General features: G+C 51.4%; 1 protein-coding gene and 1 long non-coding RNA gene across 4 annotated transcripts in view; one reads left to right on the forward strand and one right to left on the reverse strand.

Annotated features, from left to right (window-relative positions):
- The window catches only part of LOC122382079 (epithelial splicing regulatory protein 1-like), a 74,782-nt gene extending 57,492 nt beyond the window's left edge, over positions 1 to 17,290 (forward strand). Inside the window, exons 10-13 of one of the 3 annotated variants that reach the window (XM_043366991.1) lie at positions 5,382 to 5,618; positions 6,077 to 6,281; positions 9,276 to 9,490; positions 14,128 to 17,290. In XM_043366991.1, the coding sequence (XP_043222926.1) occupies positions 5,382 to 5,618; positions 6,077 to 6,281; positions 9,276 to 9,490; positions 14,128 to 14,289 (819 nt within the window). In that variant the 3' untranslated portion in view covers positions 14,290 to 17,290. Of the gene's footprint in view, positions 1 to 5,381; positions 5,619 to 6,076; positions 8,242 to 9,275; positions 9,560 to 14,127 lie in introns of those variants that run through there. The other 2 variants (XM_043366989.1, XM_043366988.1) reach the window with 2 other exon arrangements.
- Positions 17,291 to 17,411: 121 nt separating this feature from the next.
- LOC122382116 lies at positions 17,412 to 23,679 on the reverse strand. Its single transcript, XR_006256625.1, has 6 exons — positions 23,662 to 23,679; positions 21,429 to 22,172; positions 20,037 to 20,124; positions 19,670 to 19,726; positions 18,804 to 18,893; positions 17,412 to 18,589 (listed from the first exon to the last, which is right to left on the reverse strand). It is a non-coding gene; the product is annotated as an uncharacterized LOC122382116 (long non-coding RNA).
- Between the last annotated feature and the right edge of the window lie 3,576 nt (positions 23,680 to 27,255).

The raw sequence follows: 27,255 nt of genomic DNA on the forward strand, positions 1-27,255 counted from the left end.
GCGCCGCCCGTCCGCCGGCGGACAGCCGCTGAGGCGGTGCCACGCGGCAGATAAGACCGCCGGCCGCTGTGGGCGACAGCGCACCTGTGGCCCGGAGCGCGGGCCCGGCACAGGTGCGGCATGACATGCCGTCCGACAGTCGGCCATCCGCCGGCCCGGCAGCACTGTCCCGAGCCCCGCCATTGCAGCGCTCCTAGTCCGCAGGGCAGCAGGGGGACCGGTACGCACCCAGCCGTCCAGGTAACGTAGCTCCGTGAGTCCCAGTGCGTCATCGAGCGTCATTGAGTGTCTAGGACGTCATCACGTCATCAGGTTATCCAAAGTGATAATGATTCGAGTGGGTTCTCGTTAGCTCTTCTGACGTTTCTAGGCTGACGTTTCTGTACGTCTCCCACGCCGTGCTTCAACATCGAGACGTTCATCACGTGTCTCTAATGAGTCACTGAGGAATTGCATCCTTCATCGTCGTCAGCTGACCTTTGAAGCCGTACAATATTGACCTGGCAGCTGTAAAAAAAGACCTGGAAACTGTCCTCAGTTTCTTTTCGCCTGCCAGGCCTCGCGTTTTAGCAGTTCCGCACTTCTGCTCCGTTCATCCGCTAAGTGCTCAGCTACGATCGAGCGTCTACTATTTGCGAAGCGTTTGTGTGTGTGGTGACCCTCCCTCCCTCCGGTGCCCCCCCCCCCAACCTAACACCGTCGCCGCAGCGCCTGTGCTGTCTTATGCCGATCGTGTGTATTGTATGGGTTCAGGAGCGGCGGCGCCGGTGCCTCGCATGTGGATACCGCCGCCCACCGCCGCTATTGACCATCCTTGCACTGATGGTTCTCTGTGCTGTCGGCGGTGTGTGGGCCATCGACCCGCCTGGGGGGACGATGGACTATGAGTGGTTGCCTGTAGCGGCTATGGACGATTAGATGTCGATGGGGTACCCTGAGTTACGGCCTTCTTTCACGCCTAAAATGAGTAGTTCAGGTCGTTTAGTGCTCTGTCGGTGTCTTCAATTTCCTAGGCATTTTGAATTGATGGTTCCTGCGGTCTTGTTTGTGCTGAGCGCTCGCTTCTTTAATGTTTCTTGACATGACGATATCGAAGCTTATACTCGGCCACGCTGGCTTGCCTCGTGCTGGCGGTCGACTTCAGGCTTCTCGTGGGTGTTTTGTTTCACCATCATCTGGAGCCGGCCGCCACCGGAGCTCCCAGATGACGTTTCACCGGAGCCGTGCTGCCCTCTGCTGGTGACCGCGGCGTCTCCAGGCCTCCCTCGCGGCCTCCTCTCGGCGCCCCCTGATGGCGCCGGCCCTGCCGAGGGCCGCAGACGTGGCCCATCAGCTGACGCGGCCGCCAGCTGGCGCCGCCGTCAGCTGGCCGTCATGTGACGAGCTGCGCGCCCGGCGAGCCGCCCTATGTTTATCCGATATTAATCAGAACTATTGGACGAACAAAAAATCATAAACAGAGTGGCGAGAGGCGTGCTGGCGGGCCGCGCCGGTGGCGGACCCTGGCGGCGGCGCCGGCTCTCGCTCCGCGCGGCGCGGCGGGTCGTGCCGCGGGGCGGCTGGAGGCCCTCGGGTCGCCGCGGGCTGCCCTGCGGCCGGCGGGCGGAGGGCGGCGCCGGCGGCAGTGCTGGCTCGGTGCTCGTAGAGGGGTGGTGCGCTGCGGTGTTCCCGGTGTGGTGCTCTGCGCTCGGTGCTCGCTGTCGCGTTCCGACGCGGCTCGACCTGTCACGCTGGAGGCAGCGATGAAGCTCGATGCCGCCTCGGTCCTGCAGGTACGGCTGCTTTCACGCTCGCAGACCGATGTTCTTATATTATACGTGGACACCGAATCATATGCCTCAATGTCCAATGAACTGTCATTACTTGATAAACTTAACTGGCAAATTGGCAACTGTCGATGAGTTGCATTTTATGACCGTGACATTGAGCGTGTGACCTTAGGTGGGTCGTTGCTCCAGCAAACAGCGTTTTTACAGGCTGAGGCGGTCCCGTCGTTTTCCACAGGAACTCTGAACTTGTGAGGACTAAGCTCAGAGAAATCGCACACCTGTTGCGCCCTTATCGTTGTTTGACTTAGAGCACAGATAACGCTACTGTCGCATGCAACATACGATGGCCAACGTATCTCTCCAAACGGACAAATGATTCTTCAGTTGGTCGTATACGACTCATATTCGTTTACGGGCCTTCAACGTCCCCGTTGCTATAAGCATAGTCCAAATAACCACAAGTGCCTCTGTTGATAAAAAGCTTCCGATGCAACTTCTTTTTGCATTCAATCGATATCTGGACGGCGACAAATGAATGGCGCTCGAGTTACGAGTTTGATTGCTGTTATGGAAATGGCGGTGGAATAGCACGGCGTGGAGAATCTGTCGCACTACCTTAGGGACACTGCATTCGTTCTCCCTGCTGAGCCTCCCTCGCTGTCACGTTTTTACCTGCTGGTGCGGACAGAAGCGTTCTATCAGCGGTCCATCGCTCGCCGGCTCCGCTGTGGCCGTGCTACATCGGCCGTCTGTCGGTCGCCTTCTAGGAGTATATCGTCCTATTTAGGTGTGCGCTCCAGTGCACCGCACCGTCTTACTCGCCTTGGTGCCCGGTTAAGCCCGGTGCATCGCTCTTTTCTATCAAACTCGATATTTTCTATCGTTCTTTTGGGTATATTCTCTATTTAGCTCGGTGTTTTATTCCAACTCGGTTCGGTCACCGTTCTATTTTGCTCGGTAGGTACGCGCCTTGCTTATGTAGTTGCGGGACATCACTCGTTTGCGGCTCGATGCGGCTCACATACTGCAATCCGTTTATTTTAGCCCAGTGCAGTGCCCTTATATTTATAAGTCTGCACTCCATTCCGATTTTTAGCGGCTCTGTATCATCTTACCGTGGTCCTCTGAGACTGCATGCGTCCTCGACCAACTCTCGATACAGTTACGGAGCTGCCGGTCCGGTGGAGCCTGGCCACCGTGTTCCGTCTGCGCTGGCGTGCAGTGCAGCACTGCACAGTGCACAGTCTTGGAATGTGACTCAGCGCCGGCCAGGCTCTCGGTGTGTGCCGCTGGTCGCCTCTCCGAGCCCGGCCGTTCGGCCAAAGTCCAGTGGCGATGGCCGCCGAGACGCCGACCAGGCCCCCGTGCCGAGGCGCAGAGCTGTGTATTCTGACCGGCCAGCCGCTGGCTGGCGTAGTGGGCGCTCAGTGCTCACTGCCGGGGCGCTGCTCGGGAGCCCCGTTACCGGTGGCATGTGTTTTAGTGGCTGAGATTCACGTCGCCTCTCTAATCGTTTGAGCAGCAACTTGCTTACATTTTAGGAATAATGACTAATGGTTAGCTATTTCATTTTAATTAAATAAAACAAGTAGACCTAACTAAAACGTTAAAGGCTGCTTCCTCGACCAGCCGTGGGCCAAATGCCGGGCTATAAGCTGTCTCACAGATGCTGTCATTTGTTTGGTTCTCGCGTGTCACCCGCCAGAGCTGCGTTCTGTTACATCAGCCGGATCGAAATGAAGCCTCGGCGACCGGTCGAGACACGGGGGCGGGGTGCATCAGGCGGCTCGGCTGGATACCTATACTGAGCCGGGGGCTCTGGTTTTGTTTCGTGCTGATGACCGAATTGAGACTAAGCTAGAACCGAAGAGATTCTTATGCGAAATCGTCATGAATTGTTTTCGATGTCCAAGCAGCTAAATCCGGGTTTGGAAAATCACCAGTTCTGCGCTGTTTTATGATTCCCGTGTAGGCTTCAAGCAATGAAGTGAAGTAGAATGCCACGGTCAGAGCTGGTCGGTTAGTGTCCTCAGTGCCAGTGAATGTCCTGTTAAGCGCTGGTCAGTGTCTTCTAGCGCTGGTCAGTGTCCCCTCCAGCGCTGGTCAGTGACCCCTCCAGCGCTAGTCAGTGTCCCCTCCAGCGCTGGTCAGTGTCCCCTCCAGCGCTGGTCAGTGTCCCCTCCAGCGCTGGTCAGTGTCCCCTCCAGCGCTGGTCAGTGTCCCCTCCAGCGCTGGTCAGTGTCCCCTCCAGCGCCGGTCAGTGTCCCCTCCAGCGCTGGTCAGCCAGCATCCAGCGGTCTCGGCTGTGACTGGCAGTTTATACTGGTGGAGGGCGGCACTGCCGACTGTCTCTGCACTCTGTCCATCATCGTATACGACGGCGCGAGGGCCCGGATTGAGACACATGGGGCCCGACTGATGGGTGGATTCCTTCGGAGCAGTCACGAAACTATCAGCCCTTACTGTCCGTCGCGTAGTGAATATCAATCTTCTTTCGGAAGTGTCGTGGGCAGCATTGATATCCTAACGATATAGATTGAAAGTTGAAACAGACAATGATTATATATGTAATACCTATTAAATATAGGAATGTATGACTAAATGACATGTACGTTTCTGATAAATAACCCCTTAGATGATCCTTCGGTGGGTGCTTGGCCCCTGTTTGCAAGAAATGTCGCTGTAATTCAACGCTTTGTGCGTCTTTTTGTGGGTCCAATTGCACTAGAATGTCAAACAACTTATCTTCAAAGCTACAGAGCCGCGGATTATTAGGCGCTCGTTCGGTCCAAAGTAAGGTCTTCGATCGAAGTTCAGAGGACAGCTTAGCTTAACCGCCACGCTTGTCGTAATGTGCAAAAATGGCTTTTGATCCTTCGTGCGTTTGCTTAGGTATTACATGCCCTATCTGAATCGCTTTTTCCCCCGAAAATATTAACCCAGCTTTTTAATCTTCGACGTGTCTGCTAATGCATCGCAAAAATTGATTTATTTGCGGTACCTCAATAAACGTGCACAGTTTACCTACCACACAGCCATCGAATGGGACGTCAGCTCGTGTGAGGGGGTGGGGGCAACGAGCCAAATGGCCTCTAATAAACGATGTCGCTTCACTGGCTCATAGGTGCCATAGTCTAACGGTAATGACCTGACCAATGAGCGTTATCGACTCAGACCATTACAGGTAGACGGCATGAATGGCGGGTCGGAGCGTGACACGGTTTAATTGACTGGCCACGTTTGTGTTCGAGTAACACGCAAACGCGATGCGCCCCGTGTAAATCGATTTGAGGCTGGGCCGGGCCGTTCCAGCTGGCCGCGGCTACGTTGCGTCCCGGTCATTTGTTTACGACTTAGTAGAACAAATGTTCAGCGTGGATGCTGTTCCGCCATTGATAATCAGATAAATACTTTTTGTGAGGCCATACGACTTCAAATATAATGCTCTCTGAAGTCTGAACATTTGACCTGCAAGCAGCAACGGGTTTCTTACACTCACTTAGACCTCCCTGACCACTCTCCCGTACCCGACCCGACCCGACCCGACCCGACCCGACCCGACCCGACCTGACCTGACCTGACCTGACCACCTCTCTCTCTCTGTGTTTACAGGTGTTGAACCGCTCGATGGACCCGCGCACGTACGAACAGCAGCCGCCTCTGATCGCGCAGGTTCCGCAGCCGTTCCCCGTGATACCGCAGCAAATCATCACGTCCGGGTCGCGCAAGGACTGCATCCGCCTGCGGGGCCTGCCGTTCGAGGCGCAGGTGGAGCACATCCTGCAGTTCCTCGGAGATCTGGCGCACATGATCAAAGTGCAGGGCGTTCATATGGTGATCAATGCGCAGGTAAGGAGGGAAAAGAGAGGGGTTGGAGGAGAGAGGAGAGGAGGGTACTGGAGAGCGTTCGTTATCATGATCTTTTAGAGGGCCTAGGATGAATTTTAGAGCTTAATTAAACGCTTACATTTTATCGCTAACATGTTATTTGCCGAACGAACGTCACAGACCGGGCTAAATGCTTGGGTGACGTCTTCCTTCGTCAACTTATTCGTTCAAAACGTTTGGATTAAAAATGGATAGCTTGCATTATTTATTTGACCCAATAGGACAAGGAAGCTTCAAACTATCAACCGTCAAAAGCATCGATGTGTGAACTCGGATTTCGATACCAAAATGCCTATTCGAATGTGAAGACTGAAGACGCCTCTCTTGTAACGAGCAGTAGCTGAATCCCGTCTGCCCTGCCGCGACCCTGACGTCCCCTGTCCCCGTGCGTGTGCGTGTTGTGTGCGTGTGTGCCGCAGGGTCAGCCGTCGGGCGAGGCGTTTATTCAGATGGTCTCCGAAGAGGCGGCGTTCCTGGCCTCCAAGGACCGCCACCACCGCTACATGCCGTTCGGCAAGAAGCAGCGCTACATCGAGGTGTTTCAGTGCTCCGGCGATGATATGAACCTGGTGCTGAGCGGCTCCGTGTCCGCGGCTGCGCAGCAGGCCCTGGTCGTATCTCCCGGTATGTTGCCCGCCACCTCGTGGGACCCCTCTGGCCAGGCCGCCGCGGCCGCCGCCGCTGCCGCCGCCGCCGCGCTCCGACGCAAACCGATGCCCCAGACGCCCTCCCTCCTGTCGCCCCAGAGTCCGATCAAGTCGATGCCGCCGCCGCCGCCGACCGTCACCTCCCTTTCCTCCCCGATGGTGCAGACCCTGGCCGGCGCCGTGCCGTTCAGTTATATGGCCGCGCTGCAGCAGCAGCAACAGCAACAGCAGCAGCAGCAGCAGCAGCTGATGCTGCTGCAGCGCTCCGGGCTGGCCACCCAGCAGATGCTGCAGATGCCGGTGTCGGCGGCATCCGCAATGCTGCCTGGCATGGTGGACCTGCAGAGCCTGGCCAAGACGGCGCCGCCGCAGGCACAGCCTCAGATGCAGCCGCTGTCCGTACAGCAGGGGCTGATGCAGTTCCCGTACGGAGTCAAACGCTCCTGGGAGCAGGCGTTCCCGGTGTCGGCGGCAGACGCCAGCGGCGCCGTGAAGCGCGCCTGGCAGTCGGGCTCGCTGCCGCTGATGAGCATGGCTGGCTCCTCGAGCAGTGCGGCGGCGGCCGCCGCAGCCGCGGCCGCCCTGCCCGCCTCCTACTCCGCCTCCCACCACCTGTACCCGGCGCTCTAGACAACGAACAACCTGACATGGGCAGTCCTCTGCTCAACATTCCGCTACGCTAGTGACTGACTGTTATGTGTTGATGAGACTCCCGATCCGCCTTTTATTCGGTCTCTCAACTGTAGATAGACATAAATATCGTGACTTGTGAACCGTTTTAGCTGTTATCAGCGTGACAATAATTTTAGCGACTTCCTTTGTCCGTCCCAGTGAGACGGAAAAAGACAGAGGCCCATCAAGTCCTTCCTCGTGATTCTGCCGGACTCTCGGCGGCTTGAGGACGTAGGCTCCCGTGACGGCCCGATGACGCTGACCTTGACCCGTAGTGACCTGGACGGGCGGGCGGTCGGGGCGCGGCCGGCTCTGTGCATGTGTCCGGGGAAGGCTTGGGGGGCCGGCGTGAGGTTGTTGGCCGTTCCAGGCAGCGGGACGACCGACTAACGTTTAGGGCGCATGCGTTTGCGTGGTGTGTACATAATGTTCTCTCTCCTCTCCATAGTCGGGATGTGCTGACGGACAGACAGCAATGACAAACGACCCTCAGACACTGTGGCCCGGTTATCCAAGCAGCAATTGTGAACAAACATTCCCTCACACGGAGACACCTCTCCGGTTGATGATACCCCGATATCAGTCTTGCGCTGCATCCCGGCCCAGTTTCGGCGAGAGTTGGTCGTTGGTCATTGCTGAAAGTCTCAGTTCCGGTTGGCAGTGGTCGCGCGACACGGGATCTGGACGGGCCACGAAGGTGCCTAGCTTGTTCACGATAGCGCCGCCAGCCGGCCGGCCGGGGTCACGGGATTCACGGCGCATCTCCTTCCGCTATTAACTGGCCGGGCGGCCGCGCGCCGGACGCGCCGGCGCCCGCTGCCTGCCGCGGGTCGGGGCGGCCAATGCACGGCCGGGGGCGTCTCGTCGGAGCGCGTGTATGCTTCACGGTAGCTTTGTTGTAGCGCCGTAGTGGCCCTGCGGCACCTCCACGGCGTTGTTCCCCGATCCTGCTGCCCCAGACTCCAGTGCCGTTCCGTGGCCTGCCGGTCCCGCCGGCTTGCAACGTGCCTCGGGCGTCCCGAACCAAGTCTTCCCGCTGAGAATCTCGTCGGGTTAGTGGCGGCCGTTGAGACATTCCCAGATATTTTGCATGACCGTTGTTGTCCTAGTGTATCGTGAGGCCATGTCTCGACGAGATTCTGGCTGTTTCTCTCCCAAGTGCCTCCCTCATCCCGCGTCCGCCGCCAACGCACTGGAGATGTTGGGCCCGGTTGACCTACATGTATGATGCAGACGCACTAAAATAAACACATGCTGTCTCCACAGTGGTTGGTCTCTTCCGGCTGGGCTACGTTGAGTTACTTGCCTACCTACCTACCTACCTTTCTGTCACCCTAGCGGGCAAACTAAACAGTTGTTGGCCTATTGGGTGTGCGTGCGTGTCTGTCGGACGGGCTCAGTTGTAAGCGTGGCGAATTTGGTGGTGCGAGGGAGCGGCGGCAAAGTGCAGGTATGTTGGGCTTATGTCCTGGTTCCGGGGGCCTTCACCGGTGGCGGCGCCTCTCTGTCGCTCCTCTGGCTCTCTCCCCTCACTCTCTCCGGCTGCTCTGCTCTCTGGGCTGTCCACTCTGTCCACTCTGCAGGCTGTCTCTCCTCTGTGGTGGTGCGTCTGTCTCGTGCTATCGGTGTGGTCGGTGGCGGCCTGTCCCGTCTCGGCGCTGGGCTCTCTGCATGAACGGACACCCGTGGCCAGGGCTACCTGCGGAAGCGGACCCAGCCACTTTTGTCTACAACTCGGTGTTGGTTTGCACGATGGTGTGGGATCGCATGCCTTGCTTTAACAATGGTATGCTGGTTGCAGCGGGCTGGGTAGATAGGCTTAGAGTAGATTAAAAACATTTGTAGATATTAAATACATGCGTTGTGTTAGTGGCACCAGAAGTGAGCTAGAAATTATATCAATTATGTGATTGCTACCGCAGGACGCTCTTCCCATTGTCGGAGGACATATAATCAAGTGTAGAATATGTTGATCTCTTCATCGAACCTCTTTCAGCTTTGTATCTGGGCCCTTGAGCGTATGACGCTGTGACATTGACGTCACGGATGCCTGTCGCGTGACGTTACGGCCACTTCTGGTGTCACTGTTCACTGCCGCTGGCGAGCGTCACGAGCTGGTCATTCGTCACATTTGTGAGAGGCGCCGCCTGCCGACCCCTCCGGTCACGGCGCACCGAGCCCCGCCTCACGGGCTCCAGCATTTCCATCAGTTCGTGTCTGTGTGCCCGCCATGAGCCGCGGCTGCCGGTCTCAGTCCGCCGGCGGCGCCCGACCCCGACTGACCTCTGTGTGCCCTCAGGCGGCGGGATGCTGACGCCACCGTACGGCCTGTACACGTACGCGGCGCCGCCGGCGCTGCTGCCGCCCGTGGCGCCGCTCACGCCGCGGGTACCGGCCTACTCGTACCCGCCGAGCCTGTACTACTGGCAGGCGTACCCGTCGCCGCCTGTCTCACCGACCTCTTACTACAACGGGCTGACCCCTCCGGTAACCACTGGGCCGTCACCAGCCCTGGTGAGGATGCGAGGCCTGCCATACTCCTCCAGCAAAGTTGACATACTCAAATTCTTCGAAGGCTTTGAGGTTAGGGGTCTTTCTGGTTATGGGTTTTCTTTTAACCGTGCCGCCGTCGCCGCGCAGGGATGCAGACCGGCCGACGTGTTGCCTTTGTCTCAGTCTGGTGAGTGTTCTCACCTCGAGTATTTGGACGTCGGCTGAGGTCTGCTCCCTGGCCCGCGGCGATGGCGGCAATGGGACGGACGCGCGGTCCCCGGACCGCCCGTCCGCCCGTAACACGGCATGGTGGCATGGCGCCGCTGACGCCGGATGACGTCTGGCGTCATCCAGCGTCACTGGCGCGGTCACGGTCGGTGGCGGTCCGCGAGTCGGAGGTCCCATGGTCTTATACTCATACTTGTACTTATGCCTACTTAGAGCGTTGTATCTTGGTGGTTCAAGTTCTAACTCCCTCGATTGGGTTGTGGTCGACTTGGTTAACCCCTTACCCACCCCGATCGGACCGCCGTCTCTGGCCAAATATGCCAGGACCGTGGCTGTGCCAGCGGCCATTCTGTGTCCCGCCTTCACGGAGGTAGCCCAAATAATATTGGCAGCAACCGTCTGTCGCATATGCATTGCAAGGAACAGTTTTTTTCGGCCAATTAGCATGTGCCAGCTTTTCATGCTGCTGTATCTCGTTCTTGTTCACAATATCGATGTTGAAGTTTCATTCATTTTTTCAGCTTATTTTTTTTTTGCATACATTTCTTGCTGTCTTTCGGCTACCTCCCTGAGGGCGGTTGTGATGGTGCTGGAACGCGATAAACGTGCCTGCTTACTATATGTTTACTTTAACTTTGGCTAAAGCCGTGTTGCATTGATAATTCATACTGATCTCAGGCAGCTTTTGCCAAATTGTCAGGGAACTCAGATTTGTTTTTCAATAGAAAAACACAATTCTAAAGAATAGTGTTTTAACTATTGACAACAAACCTTCGGTTATTTCGCATAACGTGCATCCAGCTTTGGCACTGTTTATGTTACGATGTAAGTTGTAACTATAGTCAATTAGGTAAATTTGGCATGATCAAACGCATGCAAGCAATAGGCATGATCAGTGATTTCGGTGTCGGATACATCTTAGCTGCCTTCGCCTGGCAGTGGTTGATTATACCACCTGTGACAAACTGCGCTGCATATAAATGAGCTAACCAACTGTGGTGGCGGACGGCGGTGATGGCGGACATTATTCATAATTTTAGTTTTCGGACTGTTTAGGTCTAGGCTCTGTGCTTCTATAAGAATGGACCGTAAAACACGGGGAATGTATTTTTTATATTTGATGGGAGCATATTTGTATCTCAGTAGAGGAAGCAGACTGAGTTCCGTGGTTTTTCACTTTTCCTATAAATCGGCCACAATAGGCATGTTTGCAGTTACTTTACCTACCCAGTCGGACGGGGCTTGCACCGAAAGCGTTGGCCCGTAACATTTTCAACAGATATGTTATCGCCTCGGCTTAATGTATATGTCGAAGACGTTTAACGTTCAGATAAGTGGTGTTTGGCATTGCAAGCACTGGTATTAAATTTATATTGAAGGTTTAATTTTAATTCAAGAATACGGTCATCTATCTGTTTTGAAGAAGTTTTAACAAAGCGTCCCTCGGAATTTTCCTGTACCATGCATCTTATATAAGAAATTACATATTGCGTCCAAAATACTCACGTAACGTCGTTTGCTGCGAGCACGAAGGGAAATGGAACAACTAATAGGCATATTATAGGCATATTATAGGTGTATGTACCTCTTATAGTTCCATGGAAGTGATGCAAATATAGGTAGGCACCTATACCATACGGCCTTGCCTATACCTACTACTTAACCCGCGCCCGGCTGGGGGTCCTGGATTTCCACGCCCTGCTGGGGGGGGGGGTGTTTGAACACCCCCCCCCCCTTGTAACTCGGCTCCTGGGCCACGTAGCGATACCCAGAACGCGGCGTTCGAAAGAGCGTCAAAAATAATGACGACATCACTTCAGTCAATTTTTTGGTCAGGTGAAAGGTCAGGTCACCAGAGGTCATTGAAGGCAAAATTTCGCCGATTTCCAGGTCGAATGTCGAAAATTTCCAAGAAGCCAACGCATAACTCGGGAGCCAATAGAGCTACAGCGCCGCGGAAAAGCGCATTCGATAGCCCTATCAACGCCCTTTCTGAGTAATTCTCTCAGATTTGGCCTAACGTCAACGGTTTTGCCTGCAGGGGGCAAAAACTGCAAAAATAGCCGATTTTTTCGGAAACAGTTTTTCTGCAATAACTTTTGACCCAAGCCCTGTACGAGCTTACTTTTACCGGCATCGTATTCCTCTCGTCAAGACGCATCGAATGAACTATAACTTGACCTTGAAAGGTCAACTTGAAAATTTGACCTCAGGTCAAGGTCATGACCTGACCGGAAAGGGTCATGTTGCATATCAGTCGATCCGTATCGTCGAGCTGAACACATCTAAGGCGTTTTCATTGCTCTAGCATGCCTCTATCAGAAGTTATTTGCGAAAAACTGTTACATACCATTCGTGACCTAGGATGACCTCAGGGCATAAACAAGGGTCACGGACACCATTTTCATGTTCAGTGTGTGTAAACCACTTGTAATTCGGTGTTTGGGAGTGTTTATAATGTCTTTCGTCCAAAAGAGGCGCATTTCAATTTTCTCCCATTGACTTATAACCAGTATAACGCCTTTTGGGGCGACTAACGGAGCGAGCGAGAGGGTGAGCCTTGCACGTGCGAAATTTTGAGGGGGTACCTCCAACTGACTTGTGCACGGCACCTTACTAACCGGTCTCTAGCGATGTGCCAAATTTGAGCATAATCGGCCCAGCCGTTCTCGAGATCTGGAAGCGGCACCCTGCACGTGCGCACGTGCAAAATGGGTCCCAACTGACTTGTGCACGGCACCCTACTAACTGGTCCCTAACCGTGTACCAAATTTGAGCGCCATCGGTCCAGCCGTTCTCGAGATCTGGAAACGACCCCTGCACGTGCGCACGTGCAGCAGCACCCCAACTCTGGCACATGGATATGCAGTGCCTAGTGGGTGCCTACGTACATGCCAACTTTCAGCGCAATCGGCCAAGTAGTTACCGAGATATTGCAACAATTACAAAACGGACACCTCTTCGTTTTGCACGTGGCACGTGCATAAGGGGTCACCCACATGCATCGGGAATAGTCCAATACTTGGTAGAAGGAATGAAGCTACCCTACAAAAATTACCGCGTGTAAATCGGTCAAGTGGTTGCTGAGATATAAGCCTCGCAAAAGCGTCCGCACGGCCGGCCGGCCGGCCGGCCGCTCATACTCAGAAATTTCCGTTAAACTAAGGAAAGACTACGCTCGCTTCGCTCGCTCCGTAATGAGGAGGTCGCAAAATTGACCTGACCTTAGGTCATCGATATCAAAATTCTGAGATATACATTTTGTACATGCTATTGCTCTTAGCAATCGCTGAAAGTTTCAAAGCGATCGGTCACTCGGTGTAGCTATGACAGACATTGAAACTTTTTATGAGGTGAGGTCACTTCAAGTGACCTGGTGACCTGACCTTGAATGACCTTGGTCTGAAATTTTCACAACATGTGTAGAATTGATGTATGATAAGGTGTACCAAAAACGGCGGCGCGGAGCGCCGCCGTTTTTGAGATATTTGCGAAAAACCTCAAGGGGGGTGTTCAAACACCCCCCAGCAGGGCGCGGGTTAACGTGTATACCCTTTTGGACGCATGATTGGTACTTGCTTGTAAAGAAATTATTAACATTGCGATACAACTTAATATGCATGTGGCAAACCAACCGCCTAGTCATCGTAAATCTCGGTGATGCAATGCACTTGCACTTACACATTGCATTGGCTAGCTTTATGAGATGCCATGGCATTGTCGGTCGAGTGCCTACTTTAAACGATGTCATTACTAATTATTCCGAATAACAAACAAAAAAGGGTAGTCACCATTTGAAGCACTTCGTTGAAACAGAAAGCATCTGGCAATTTATATTTTTACGGAAAGTGCGCAATTAGACATCCGATTCAACTGTGCATCCGTCACATAACTTATCCGCTCTAACCGTAACCGATACATTTTATATTTTCACTCAAACTGAGCTATTAACCAGCTTCAGCCTGCGCCAGTCGTCCTCTGATCCTGAGTGTTGCGACCCGGCCGCCCGACACCCAGCCCAGAAACCCATCCGAGACCGGAAGCGCCGCCGGTAAGTACCTATTGATGTCTCATCCTACAGTCCTGTCGGCCGCCCGATCCGAACGGAACGCCATCTCAGGTGTCCGGCTAAGACTCTATATTCCGACCAAGGTCAATGAGATAAACGGGGTCATCGCGAGGGTTAAGCAGATCGATTTAAATGAACTAAAGGTCGGAAATGTAATATCGAAGTCCTAAGCCTGCTTTACCTGATACATTTCTCGGTTATCCTACCAACGCACCTAAATACCAAATCCGTTTCGGATGCACAGCAAAATCAAACCATTTATACATTGTTCTGACCGTTCAAAACTTTCTAAGATAATATCGCTGGTGAGGCGACTCTATCGCGATCTGTTCGATTCCTGACTGAACCCATCTGTTCGCAGATTGCTCCGGAGTGCATCCAGCTTCAGCAGAACGCAGAGGGGCAGCCATCCGGTGAGGCTATGGTTTCCTTTGCGTCTCGCACTGAGGCAGAACGCGCCATCCTCGAGAAGAACAAGCAGCATATAGGCACGCGCTATATTGAGCTCTTCATGGCGTCCTAGACGTTGCGTCGCCCCTGCGGTATGCTGGCCGGCGCTAAGCAGCGTCCACTCGCTCATTGGCGGACGCGGGCCAGGCCACGCGGTGATTGGCGGGCGGCCGGTGACCTCTACCAGGGCGAGGTCTCCGATTGGCTGACGCGTGACAGCCTGTGCCGCGATTGGCTGAAGGCCGACGGGCGCCCTGAGAATGCGGGGGCCGTTTGTGCAATGCCTACCGGCGAGAGTCCAGTGCGAAAGAGAGAAAGAAAGGAAACGAGAGCGGCAGAAGAGCGATTGTGTGACGTGCTTTGTCACGTGCGCGCCCAGATGCATTTTTGAGCAGTCTGGGGCGCACTGACAGGCGACAAGTTTTGTATTTTATTTCAACTGCAGTAATTTGCCACTGTCTTCCCATGAGCTTCCAGCCGCCGCCGGCGCAGTGGCCGGGTCTGGAAGGTGCGGAGCGGCAGCGCTGCCACCCCGCAGCCACCACCGTCCCGGCCCTGTCGCCGGCGAGCGCACAGCAGGTCGATCCGCACCAGCAGCCAGACAGTCCTCTGTTATATACATAGCCGTTTAGCTAGTTCGTTAACTGTACGGATGTTTATGTCAACATTATCACAGAGTCTTCCCTGCGTGCGTCGGGACCGGCTGGAGTCACGCGTAGTGCGTCGTGCTCCGTCCGGCCCGGCAACCTGTACATAGTTTGTTTTAGCCAAGAATTGCGTTCTTGCACAATCATGCATTCGACGTGCCTTATTTGCATTTAGCTGAATGTGTTTTATGTAGTGAGTGATTAGTTAAGGTGCAGCACTGCGCTCCAGCGCAGTTGCTCTGAATCTGAATACTGTCGCCATTCCACGTGTAAATTCCGTGCGCGAGCCCTATTGCCCAGTCTAAAGTGGCAGAGCATATGCAAGGCAGGGGTGAGAAGGATTTGGAATGAAACTTACGCACGGGATTTTGACCAAGAAAGGTATTTTTGACAAATTATAGCATTCCTAAGCGGCTCCATTTCGAACCAAACATTCCAAATGCATTTCTAATTGATCAGTGGCGGTCATTTTGTCACAATGGGCAGCTCCACCCATGCTGGAACCTCGGTTCCGGCTCTGTGCCGTGCCCCCGGCTGGAGTTTTTCAAGTGACCCGTTTTACGCCTAGTCTGTTTGAGTTTTGTGATATGGTAACATGACCAGGTGCGAACGCTCCTGCACGGCCCCGACTCGTCTGGAACGGAGTTAGCCCCCGGCGGCTGTCCGGCGTGTGCGCCTCGAGGCGGCTCTGAAAGGCTGGCCGGCCCGCGGCGGAGAGCGGCTCAAGTTTTATCGGTGCGCCTCGGTGACGGTGGCACCCTCCGCGGCGGGAGGAGCACCGAGCGACCCCGGCTCCGTCCTCAGGTGACCTCTGTCAGACTGCTGCGGACGGAGTGTCTGACTGTCTGTCTGTCCGGGCTGTCGGGCAGATGTCTGGTTCAGGTGGTTCTGTCCTGTCGGTCTGCCGGACAGTGCAGTCGGACAGTTCTGTCCTCTGCTGCGCTGAGGAGGTCGCCTCGTCAGACGACTCGGCCCTCCCGGGACAGTCTGTGCCGTGGCGTGGTGCCGCCGTGCCTTGTCAAACCACACCGCCACATAGCCCATGACAATGTACAAGGGAGGGGCACTGCCACTCGGAGCTAGGGCAGCATCATCTCATTGTTGCTCATAATATCTCGGGCCCACGGTGTCAGGACCTGGCCCTCGACCTGACCTGACCTGACCCACCAGGGTTCAGACCCAGCCGCTTGTCTGTGATACACCGTAGTTGACATTCGGAGTGAGAAAGAGAAACATCTGGGTGTGGGATATCGGGCTATTTTCGGCATGCGGTGGAGGTGAGGGACGGAAATATCGGGCGTGATTTCAAGTAACACCAAACGCGGAGGGTTCCGTCGTATGGCGCAGCGTGAGAGCGGCGCTCTTTTCATTCTAAGCATAATATGATAATCCCGGCGGGACGGCGGCTCTTCTTCGGTAATCCAACTTGCTATGGTCACCTTGGCGCTTGATTGTAAATCTCGAGTGGTGTTAGGTTAGTTTGCTTGCTTTGCTCGCTTCCGGTTGGTTGCTATTGCACGTCGTCTCTGAGGCGGCCGCTCCCGCGGCGGCGCCCTGGTGTCGGGCTCGGCTGCGGCGCTCGCCGCCCCCTCTGGGGACACCGGTCTTTGGGGTGATCCAGTCAGCTACGGGGCAAAATCTGGCGCGGCGGGGCCGACGCACAGGGTGCCGCTGGCGGGTCGGCCGCCCCTGTGACGTCAGCACTGCCATCTGGTGGCCATTTAATGAAGCTCTGAGTGGGGCGCGCTCCGCCGGCGCCGGTGGCGCTGCGCTCGACCGCCCGCCCTGACCGACGGACGTCGGCCCGGCGCCGGCGGAGTGGCCCGGCCGGAGCGGCGGGGACGGGCCGCGCCCGGGTCATCCTGCCCAGTCGGCCAGAGGACGACCCGCGCCGCGGCGCGTCCCCGTCTGCTTGTGTTGTGGTGAATTTTATCTTTTAAGGGAGAAAAACAGAAAAAAATCACTCCGCAATGTCAGGCGCGTATGATTTTCAGTGTATATGTAAAAGCGTCGTGTGTTTATTTTATGTTCTTAGTGCATTCATATCAATAGTTTAATGTGTGTGCGTGTGTGTGTGTTATATTGCTCGCGCTGTGTGAACAGCTCTGTGCACATCTTTTCCGTGTAAATTTTTGTAGCAACTCGTTGGCCATACATTTAACAAAACACTTCCGACGGCGGCAGCTGCTGGGCGAGCCCCAGCCTGCCCGAGTTGGATTCGAACAGCCCCGTGACCGCCCCGGCCCCGCTCGCCCTCTGTCGGCCTTATTGTCAGGCGTAGACAGCTGGAAGCTCACCGCTGTGTCGATGGGCGCCGCTCGAGCACGCACGTGGACACGAGCATCTGCTGCCACTCTCGCCTCGTCTCGATGCAGCTGTGCAATTTGATCACAAGTATACTTTATAGAATACATGTGAATAACTACATCCAGTCTGTGCCTGTGTGGAATGTCTTTAGGCAGCGGCGCGTTATTTGAACGGTTCGGGCTGGGGCGATTTCCGATCGCTAAATAACTGGGGTCAAGTTAGCCGTTAACAAAAAAGTTTGTTATTCGTATACCTGTATTGGTACGTCCATCATATAAAATTGTATGTACCTATTCCTGCAGGATCCAGGCACATTATAGAATTAGACTTATGATATGTATATTACCGGGGATACATGAGCAGAGTAATGCGTATTACATACCTATGGATTATAATGCTAAGCGAATGGGACATCCCGTTTGTGATAGGTATGTATTTACTTATTCATGTATTCGAGGTCATACGTCACCACTGCAAACCTCGCTGCCAACCTAAGAGAAAAATAAGACGAACAGCAGGGCGAAATCTTGACAGGCCAGAGCTAAACAGAGGAATCAGAATAAATGACATTCTACAATGCAACTCACGAGACAAGTGGGTTACTTTATATTTGCGATAAGTGACCTTGTAGATATTGTCCACTAAAGCGAAAATGAACAAATTGTTTTATCAATACCGGGTATTGCATGCTGGCAAGTAGTTCACGAATATGTAGGTAAACAATAGTAGATAGATATCTATAGAAGCGTTGATAACACTACGTTAATAGTTTCGGTCCATTAATCGGACAATAACTTTGCTGGAAAATATAACGTTCCAAGTCAAACAGAAACACTTGGTGCGGTGCAGGACATGCCAAGATAACCATCGACACCTCTTTAGAAATGCCTACCAAAAATGCATAAAATGTAATGCTATCATGGTAATTATAATTATTATGAATAATGCATAGCATGCCTATAAGATACCTGCATCACGCCGAGCGGGACAGTTTGCAGTCGCCGTCGAGCTCGAGGCTCGCATCAGGGATTGTAATTAGAAATCATAATTCGGTCCAATGTATCGCTGAGAAAGTAAGCTGCAGCGCCGGCATAAGCGACATAATGACATGAATCTATAGTCGACCGTTCATCGCCATTTATATAGGGACAAACACGAGTACGTCAACTACTGGGATAACTGCACCACATTTATGTCAATAATCAAACCTACCGCCCTGTCGATGTTGTTGTTAGTTCTTAACCCTAAAAATTGGGTCATGTAGTATTGTGATCGGGCTGAGTTTACCAGCGGACGACTTGGTCTTGAATACTGTATGTTTGTTCCATAGTTGAGCTGTGGGGTTGTGTTCATAAAATCGAACGGATGCATCCGGGATTTTCGGTGTCTTCTAGTCGAAGAACCTCTTCCCTCGAACCGCTGGAAAACATGTAGCAAGTTAGATCCAATGAATAAGCATACAACATCAACTCGAGACATGAATAAACGCATATCTTAGCTCAGTATTGAGACAAAACAACCCGTTTGCTGCGCACATCTCGTGTTAACAATATTACGGACGTCGTAGCGAAATATTCACACAAAAGACGGTGACAGCATGCACCCGTCCGTTCTATAAAATTGTCTCACTTACTGTTGTGAAGCCTCTGCTTGTGCTCCTCCAGCATATTCGGGTCATCAAACTTGGCAGAACACTGGTGGCATCTCAGTGAGCGCTTGGTGCCTGTCAACGAACGTCCGTTGATATCGAAAACAGTAAGATAGAACATCATTATCTATTATAAAACAAAAAAAAATAGCGATAATGTAAATAAAGTGAACAAAGAATAAGGAGAAAATAAATGCGTAAAGCGAAAATAGAGATCATGTAAATGGCGTCCGCTCTGGCATGTCTGTATTAAAAGTTTTTGTAAAAAAAAAACTGTTGGAAACCTTACATGACCTGAGATGACCTCAGAAGCACAAAGAGGGTTCATGGGTGCAATTTTCCGTTTCAATATTTCATTTTTAGTGTTTACCCATAAGCCGATGTTTGAGAGTGTTTTGAACGACGTTAATCCAAAAGAGGCGCATTTCAATTTTTCTCCCTTGGACTTATACCTAATGGAAAGGTCGCAAAACTGACCCGACCTTAGGTCACAGATGTCGACATTCCGAGATATACATTATACATTTTATACAAACTTTTACTGTTATCAATCTCTGAAAATTTCAAAGCAATCGTTCAGTCGGTGTAGCTAAAGCGAGCATTGGAACCTTTTATGGGGTAAGGTCACTTGACGCGACCTGGTGACCTGTCCTTGAACGACCGAGTCTGAAATTATCACAACATGTGCAGAAAAGATGTATGAACAGAGTACTAAAAACCGCGACGTTGCGCGCAGCCGTTTTTTTTTTTAGATATTCGGGCAAAAATTGATCGGGGCGTACCCCCCCCCCACCCCCACCCCCCACCCCCACCCCCCAGAACGGCGCGGAATAGTAAGGTATTTTTCCTACCATGAAATGACCAGTCAGGGTGGTCCTTTTCGTCATGAAGAGCTTTCATCCATAGATCTGAAATAAATGTCGACAAATCGTATAATTTGTTTATACAAAAACATACACTACACCGAACGATAAACAATATGGACTTTCCTGATGCTTAATTTGCAACATGTAACTGTTAAAGAAAGTGAGGACGCAGTTAAGCACGTTTAAAAGCAAACTTAATCAGCTTACATTTAACCCCTAATTCGGTATGAAATAATTTACTGCTGAATTATAATACTGCTGAATCTCCTCTTTAAGTAGCTGGCAGCCACATTTCTTAACCCATCGGTTTAATCACACGGAGTAGCTGCACAGTGCACGTGTGTCCACTCACTCGGAAAGTCGATGTCACAGTCACTGCAGCGCAGTGGCCGTTGCACCCTCATCGTCTGGGACATGTTCTCCGAACTGCGAGTCGGCACCTGAAAAACGACTGATTGTTTCGGCCATGGTTGTTATTAATCTGGATCTGACCGAGTTAAAGTTTGAACATCAGGGACAAACAATCTGCAGAGCAAAAGGTTTTAAGATTGAGGATCAGAGCCAAAAAACGTACACCGTGATAAAAGAGCTGCCATACGAAAAGAAAATTATTATTTGGGGTTCCGACTGGCGACTATGAACCTGATGGAACTCCTGGTACTGCGACTCCTCATACCGTCTGGATGACGGCACCGGGACGAATGGCGCTGCCCATGTCGAATATACCCAGCCAACATGTATACCTACTCCACGCATAAGTCACTGAAAGCTGTCATGACAATGGCATGAAGGCGAACCACATTCCAGGACCTTATTTGGGGCTCCGATATCGGCAGGTAAATGACGCCATGATGTCACCGTTTCCGGCAGCGGGCTGCGTGTAAACCGGAGCCTCGCGTGCCGGCCGGACGGGTGCCATGGTGGGCCATTGGTAAGCGAGTGGTGCCGCGACTGGTGCCGCGACTGGTGCCGCGATTGCTGCCGTGATTGGTGCCGCGACTGGTGGGCGATTGGTGCCGTGATTGGTGCCGCGACTGGTGCCGCGACTGGGCAAACTATGGGAAAGCCCGGGCCGGTGCAGGTGCCGGGAGTGTTGGGTGGGACGCAGACACTGGGTGGCTGGTGGTGGGGGGACAAACTGAGCGCTGACTGCCGGGTCGGTGGCCTGGTTGGCGGCCAGCGGACAATTCAAGGAAACGAAACCTACGCCTGACCCTGGGCCGCCAAAGCACATGAAAAAGACCGAGACTGGACTAGTGCGCATAACAGAGCTGTTTTGCTCAAGCCGACATTTTGTCGACATTTTAGTCGGCATTTAGTCCGACATTTGAGACATTTGGTAGTAATCTATTTGCAAAGTAGGGACATGCCGCATGTACAACATACAAATGCTTTGGGTTTTGTTCGGGTTGTTTTGTCAGTTTCATATCCTTCTATTTATTTCGGGTCCATTTCTGGGCCAAGGGATGAGAAAATAACAAGGAGACGATTGAGACCATTGGCTGGTGCGTCACACTCACAAGAGCTGAGGTCGAGAACAAAACCTGAAATATCCTTAGAACAGGGATGGTATCCCAGTACTTAATTCAACCGGTCACTCTGAGTCTGGACGATCGAGTCCCAAACGGAGCACCCGTCGACCGCAAAGAACCACGACGGCGTCCCACATTTCGCCACACCGGATCCCGAACCTTCTCACCTGTACCAATGCCAGCCGCATAATTAGCCCCAGGGTCCTCCTCACCTGGTAACCTGGCCGCTCCTGTCAACCTCCTCTCGTCTGCCAGCAGCGGTCCTTGTCGCCTCGGCCGTTCCGGGCGCACCCCTCATGTCTCGAGCTGGTACGGTGGACTGAGCCGGTGGCCGAGCCCGACCGACCGGCGCCGTGCGGCCTCCACGGGCTGGAGGTGCCTCCGGCGCCGCCAGTCACCACAGCCCGCCAGACGCGACCGCACGGTGAAAATATTGAATAAAACTCGGCGTGGGGGAGAGGGTCTTGTTATGGCTCAAGAGCTCAATAAAACCAACAACTTTTGATCTTTATACATTATACATTCAAAAGTAACGCTTAGCACTACGCTAAGTCGGGTACCGAAAACTTAGGAATCAATTTTGTACCCAAACTCGTGCCACCCGCCGTTCTTTTTTCGGCTATCACACACAAGTTTTTATTATTTAGTTCTGTGATAGCTTCGCTGCCGCACCCGTCATTGGCTTCACCTCGAGCTACCAGTGCAGGAATTGCGCCGCTCCCAAGCTGCGGGAGGCCAGGGTCGTAACCTGTGACCCATAGAGGTCAGAACTCAGAGCCAGCAGCGTGACGCCGCGCAAACTTGTGGTCCAAGCAGAGGCCAGAGGCCGCTGGGTTTGTGGATTCCAATCTCTGGTCGAGAGAACTGCAGTAGGTATTTTGTGTTTCAGTTTATCGGTACACAACCGACAAGATGAATCAACTGAAAGTGAGCTGATCTCGCCACTACCGGGCTAGCTGAAATTACGATACGAGTTCCGAGGTCCGGCTGGTGGCGTTGGATCGCGATTCCGAGAATCGCACTGTGTGGTGCGCGGATGAATCAGCGGTGACGTCATCCAGTGGATGGCGTCACCGCTGATGACGTCAATATCCAAGCCTTTTACATGCATGGGCTGCATTATTCATTCGCGCACCGTGCACATGTTCCACAGCCCCCCCCCCCCTTCTAAAGTTTTCCGCAGATATCTCAAAAACGGCGGAGCGCAAATTTATACATCTTTTCCGCACATGTTGTGAAAATTTCAGACCCAGGTCACTCAAGGTCAGGTCACCAGGTTACGTGAAGTGACCTCACCTCAGAAAAGCTAGAATCCTCGTCATAGCTGCAACGACCGAACGATCACCTTGAAATTTTCTACGATTGATAACAGTAACATCACACACAAAATGTATATCTCGGAATTAAGACATCGGTGACCTGAGGTCAGGTCAATTTTGCGGCCTCTCCATTATGTAAGTCAATGGGAAAAAATTGAAAGGCGCCTTTTTTGACGGAAGTCATTCCGAACGCTCTCAAACATCGTACTTCTAATACGACGTTTTAATCGCAATCGATGTTTTAATCGATGTTTTAATCGCATTTAATCGCATTTTAAATTTTTCCCATGTTAACCCTATTGGAAAATGCACGTGCCGATTACCCCAAAACGGGCCCATTATATTCTATGCAACTTTGCCAGAAGTTAGCTCCCCCATACGAGACCAAACGCTGAAAATGGCAAGAAAGTTGACCGTGCCGTTTCGGCGGCGATCAAAATGACCAAAATCGCGACAGAAACGTTAAAGGAAAAGGGCCACCTTCGTGAAATATGAAGATATCGTTGTTTTTCATTTTGACATTATTATTTTTCATTTTCTTTTTAAAACTGGTGCCAGAAGTGCACAATTCGCTAAAAAGTATTTAAAACTATTTAACATATTGGTACTATGTTGATACTCTCTACGGCACCCACTGTATGATGGCATAGCGATGACGTCACACTCAAGCCAATCAGCGTTCAGAAGACAGACTCGTCGGATTGTGTCAGATAAGCTGATTGGTTAAAGCTGAGCTGGTTGGAGCTGATTGGTAAAAAACCAAAGCCTCGCCGCGGGTGGCTGTATTGTCGGATAAGAACGCATTCCTGGGATAAGGACGCATTCCTGGCGTATTTTCTTTTAAAATTGCCGATAACTACGAATGGAGGCCGAAATCGGCCGTAAGGTGGTAGACAAGTAGGTTTTCGGACACGGGCTACAAGATGGCTATCTCAGTTTCAATCCCCATGTTAAAGGTGGCCCTTTTCCTTTAAACACCCCCTTAGAGAGGTAGCTCAGGTTGGGATTTTCAATAGAAAATCACAATTCTAAAGAATAGTGATTGTTCTTAATTGAAAAGTCCCAACCGGCGCACACGGGCGTGTACCGGAACGTGTTTGCCATAAAATGCTGGGAAGAAAACCACCTCTTCCTTGGCTCGTTTTCCCGCCATTTGCGATCGCGCAAAAAGTGTCACAAAACCCCATTGACTTATAAACATGGGCGAAAGCCGAAAATTGAAACGCACGTGCCACGCGCAAAAGAATTCTGAGCGAGTAGCGACCGGTGCCATCAGCTAGATCGCCTTCGAAAGTATACCTACCCTGTAATTTTTACGAAAATCGTAAAAGAGAGTTCAGACACCTCTCCGGCCCGGCAGGGTTGGCGCCGAGCACCGGCCCGGCGCGGGTTACGAATTACGATAAAATGCAGTATGCACTGTCTCATATTGCCCCGGCATTATGCACTATCCTTCCCCTACTAATGCAGGCGACAGTGAGGGTCCTCGTAGATCTCGGTTCAAACTAATGACGTCATTTACACTGAGGATTGTTTTGTCGTAACTTCGTCGTTAAATAAATATTGAGTCCTTGGTAAGTTTGACCAAGGCCCTATATACCAGGTAGGGTCGTCCGGCGATTCTACCTTTCCGTGACGTCAGCTCGTGACGTCATTTGGAGTCAAGTCTCGAAGCCCCGTTCAATCCCCATGTAAATGAGCGATTTTCGAAGCACTGTAGAATGAAGTCTGCACAAGATATATCAAACTTAAGTATCTTACCTAAAAGAGCAGACAATTTTCTGCAAGTTATCTATTACGTGTTTTTCGCTAAATCTTTTGCTTTTTTCACAAAAGCGTAAAATGTCCCCCCATGTCTCCGCAGCCTCCCTGCCGCCGGCCGCCGCGCGGTCGCGGTAGTGTAGTGGTTAGCGTGCCCGCGCAGTATTCCAAAGGTCCCGAGTTCGAATCTATGCGGTGCGGAACTTTAATTGCAATTCCAAGCTGAATATACGCACATCCATAATAAATTATTATTCGTATAGCTAAACTGTCTCCAAGCTATCCATATAAATTGACTTCACCCAAAATATCGGCAAGATTCTATTAAAATAAAAATTCAAATATGGCGGCTTGGACTGCCGCGTGCGTTAGGCTCCGCCCATAGCTCCGCCCACATGCGTGACGTCATTCGTGTTAGTGGACACGCAGAGAGATAGGGGACGACATGGGCCGAGTTTGACGAATATGGCGTCGGGTGACAGGCGACTTGGACGTGAACGAGGAACAATCCCTACTCCAGATGAAGTTAAAATGCCTGCAAACGTTTTCAAAAATGATGGAAGCTTTCTAGAAATGTTTAAAAAAGCTCAGCAAAGTGGTACTTCAAAGCCAAGCACGTCTACGGTCGGTCAAGTCAGTGGCCCTGCGCCGGTTTCGTCTCGGGCAGCAGAGAGTGAACCTGAGCAGAGTAAGAAGTCTGCAAAGGAGATACCGAGACCAAAGTATGGATTTGTGGGCAAAAGGCGTGGTGGGAAGATACTTCCCACAGGAAAAGTGAAAAAGGCAAAGCAGGATGAAGATGAAGACACTGAAAAGAAAGATGCATGGTCGCAGTACATGTCGGAAGTCAAGAAATACAAGGATCAGTCATGTCAGGAGGAAGGAAAGACGAGGCCACTGGTGAAATGACTGAAACAGTGGACTGGTTTTGTCAGTTTGACTGTCTCAATTTGAAAAAACCATGAGGATGTGTGTATGTCCAATGTACATTGAAAGAGGTTGGTATCAACTATCAATGGCCAACCCTGTCTCCGAAGATGGTTGCCAGCAGTGCAGTGCAAAGGTTTGATTCCTGCTGGTTATCGCACTCACAGGCAAGTGTCTGTTCATTTATCATGCAGTGCTGCTTCAAAGTTAGTGGAAGCTTCATCAACAACATTCAATATATGTCATCATCAAAAACAATTTTTTTATATTAAAATGATAGGATAGTGAAACAGGGTTAGAACAGGGCAGCGATCACTTTTGGAGCAGGCCAGGCCAGACATCACTCACCACTGTCTATGTCACCCACTCCTGAAAGTTAAAATTGATGTGTGTGTACAGTCCAGCACAGAGGTAACATGTGCTTTCAGTCATGCTTATGCTTTGCTTTTGTATCTCAAGAACAAGAATGATGTGCCAGACTACAATGAAACTTGAAATATAGATTACATGTATTGTCAAGCTTTCAGCTGCAAATTTATCGTTAGCTATACACTCCTGAATTACCTCCTTTACAACAGTCAAAGCCATTCTGTTGAGATTGGTATAGCCGCACATTACTTCAGTGGTGGGCTGTACCTACCACTTAAACTCCCTGCAATCTGCATAAATCTTTTTAAAAAATGATGCTTAATTTGCAATTTACAGTAGGTTTTTGAAAATGCTAACAGATTGCCTATGACTTTCTGGTGAGCATGTATTGTTCTATATGTGGCAAAAGTTTGAACATGATTTATATTTTTGATTGGTGCCTAGCTGTTAGGAGTATGAAATGATACAGAAAATAATATACCTAATCAGTGCCCTGTATTCTGCTGTTCTTAGATCTACATAGACATGCATGGTCAGTTGCCATTTTCTTAACCGGTGACCTGCTGGTGAGTGGTAGTTGTTTGAACAGCCCCAGTTTCTGGTTAACCTTATTATGCATCTTTTCTGCACATGTTGTGAGTTTCAGACCTAGGTCACTGAAGGTCAGGTCACATAAAGTGACCCAGGGCCTCATCTAAGAGATTTTCACTGGATGGCTAGAGACTGAAGGAGCCAAACCTAGGGTAACTACTCCTAAGTCCTAACTCCTCTTTTCTCACTGGATTTAGGCCACCTTTATTTCATCACAGCACTGAAACCTGAAAAAAAAACTTTTTTAAACAAAAAAATATTAGGCCACCCAACCCAAGCCTTTGCATTAGTTAATTACCCCTCACATTGCCCCACCAGACAGTACTAATCATACAAAAAATGAAACTGTAGTTTTTGGACCTGCGGCACCTTTTCTTAAGTCTGTTATTTTTTACCATTTCAGCCTCTCATGACTGCTTTACTGTTAATCAGAGCCCAAATTTAACGACTTATTTCCGTTTATTTGTAAGAATCTTGCTCCCGTTATGGCTACAAGGGAGCCATCACTTAGGTATGTGCTTCTGCTTCTGGTTCGTGCAAGGTAGAGTTCGGTCGGGGAAACTGTGGTCAAAGCTTCAAGATGGGTCAAATCTATGTGGTCAAATCTATTTTCAGGCCATGGCCACCAATTTGGCTATCTCAACTCAAAACTAATGTTAAGGTGGGATGTTCACTTTAAGATGCTCGAAAAGGACCCCTACCTGCGGCTTAACAAAGTTGAAGTTTTAATAGCTTCGCCACTGAATCCATCGTTACTACCCTTTTACTTATAGGCTAAGCACATTTTTCATGAAAATATTATATATTGTTAAGGTGAGGTTAAAGGTCTGGTCACCAGAGGCATCAAAGGTCAAATTTTGTCTTTCAACAATTTTCGAAACACCCGACGGCTAACTCGGGAACCAATAGAGTTACAGCGCCGCGGAAAAGCGCATTCGATAGCTCTTTTAATGCTCTTTCGCCTGCATGTCCTCAGATTTGACCTCAGGTGAACGGTTTGCCTCCAGAGGGCAACAACTAAAAATAGCTGTTTTCACGAATTCAAGAGAGCCACGATATTGCTTTTGCCAGC

Source organism: Amphibalanus amphitrite, unplaced genomic scaffold (genome assembly GCF_019059575.1).
Source record: "Amphibalanus amphitrite isolate SeventyFive unplaced genomic scaffold, NRLGWU_Aamphi_draft 000133F_arrow, whole genome shotgun sequence".
NCBI classification, from domain to species: Eukaryota; Metazoa; Arthropoda; class Thecostraca; order Balanomorpha; family Balanidae; genus Amphibalanus; species Amphibalanus amphitrite.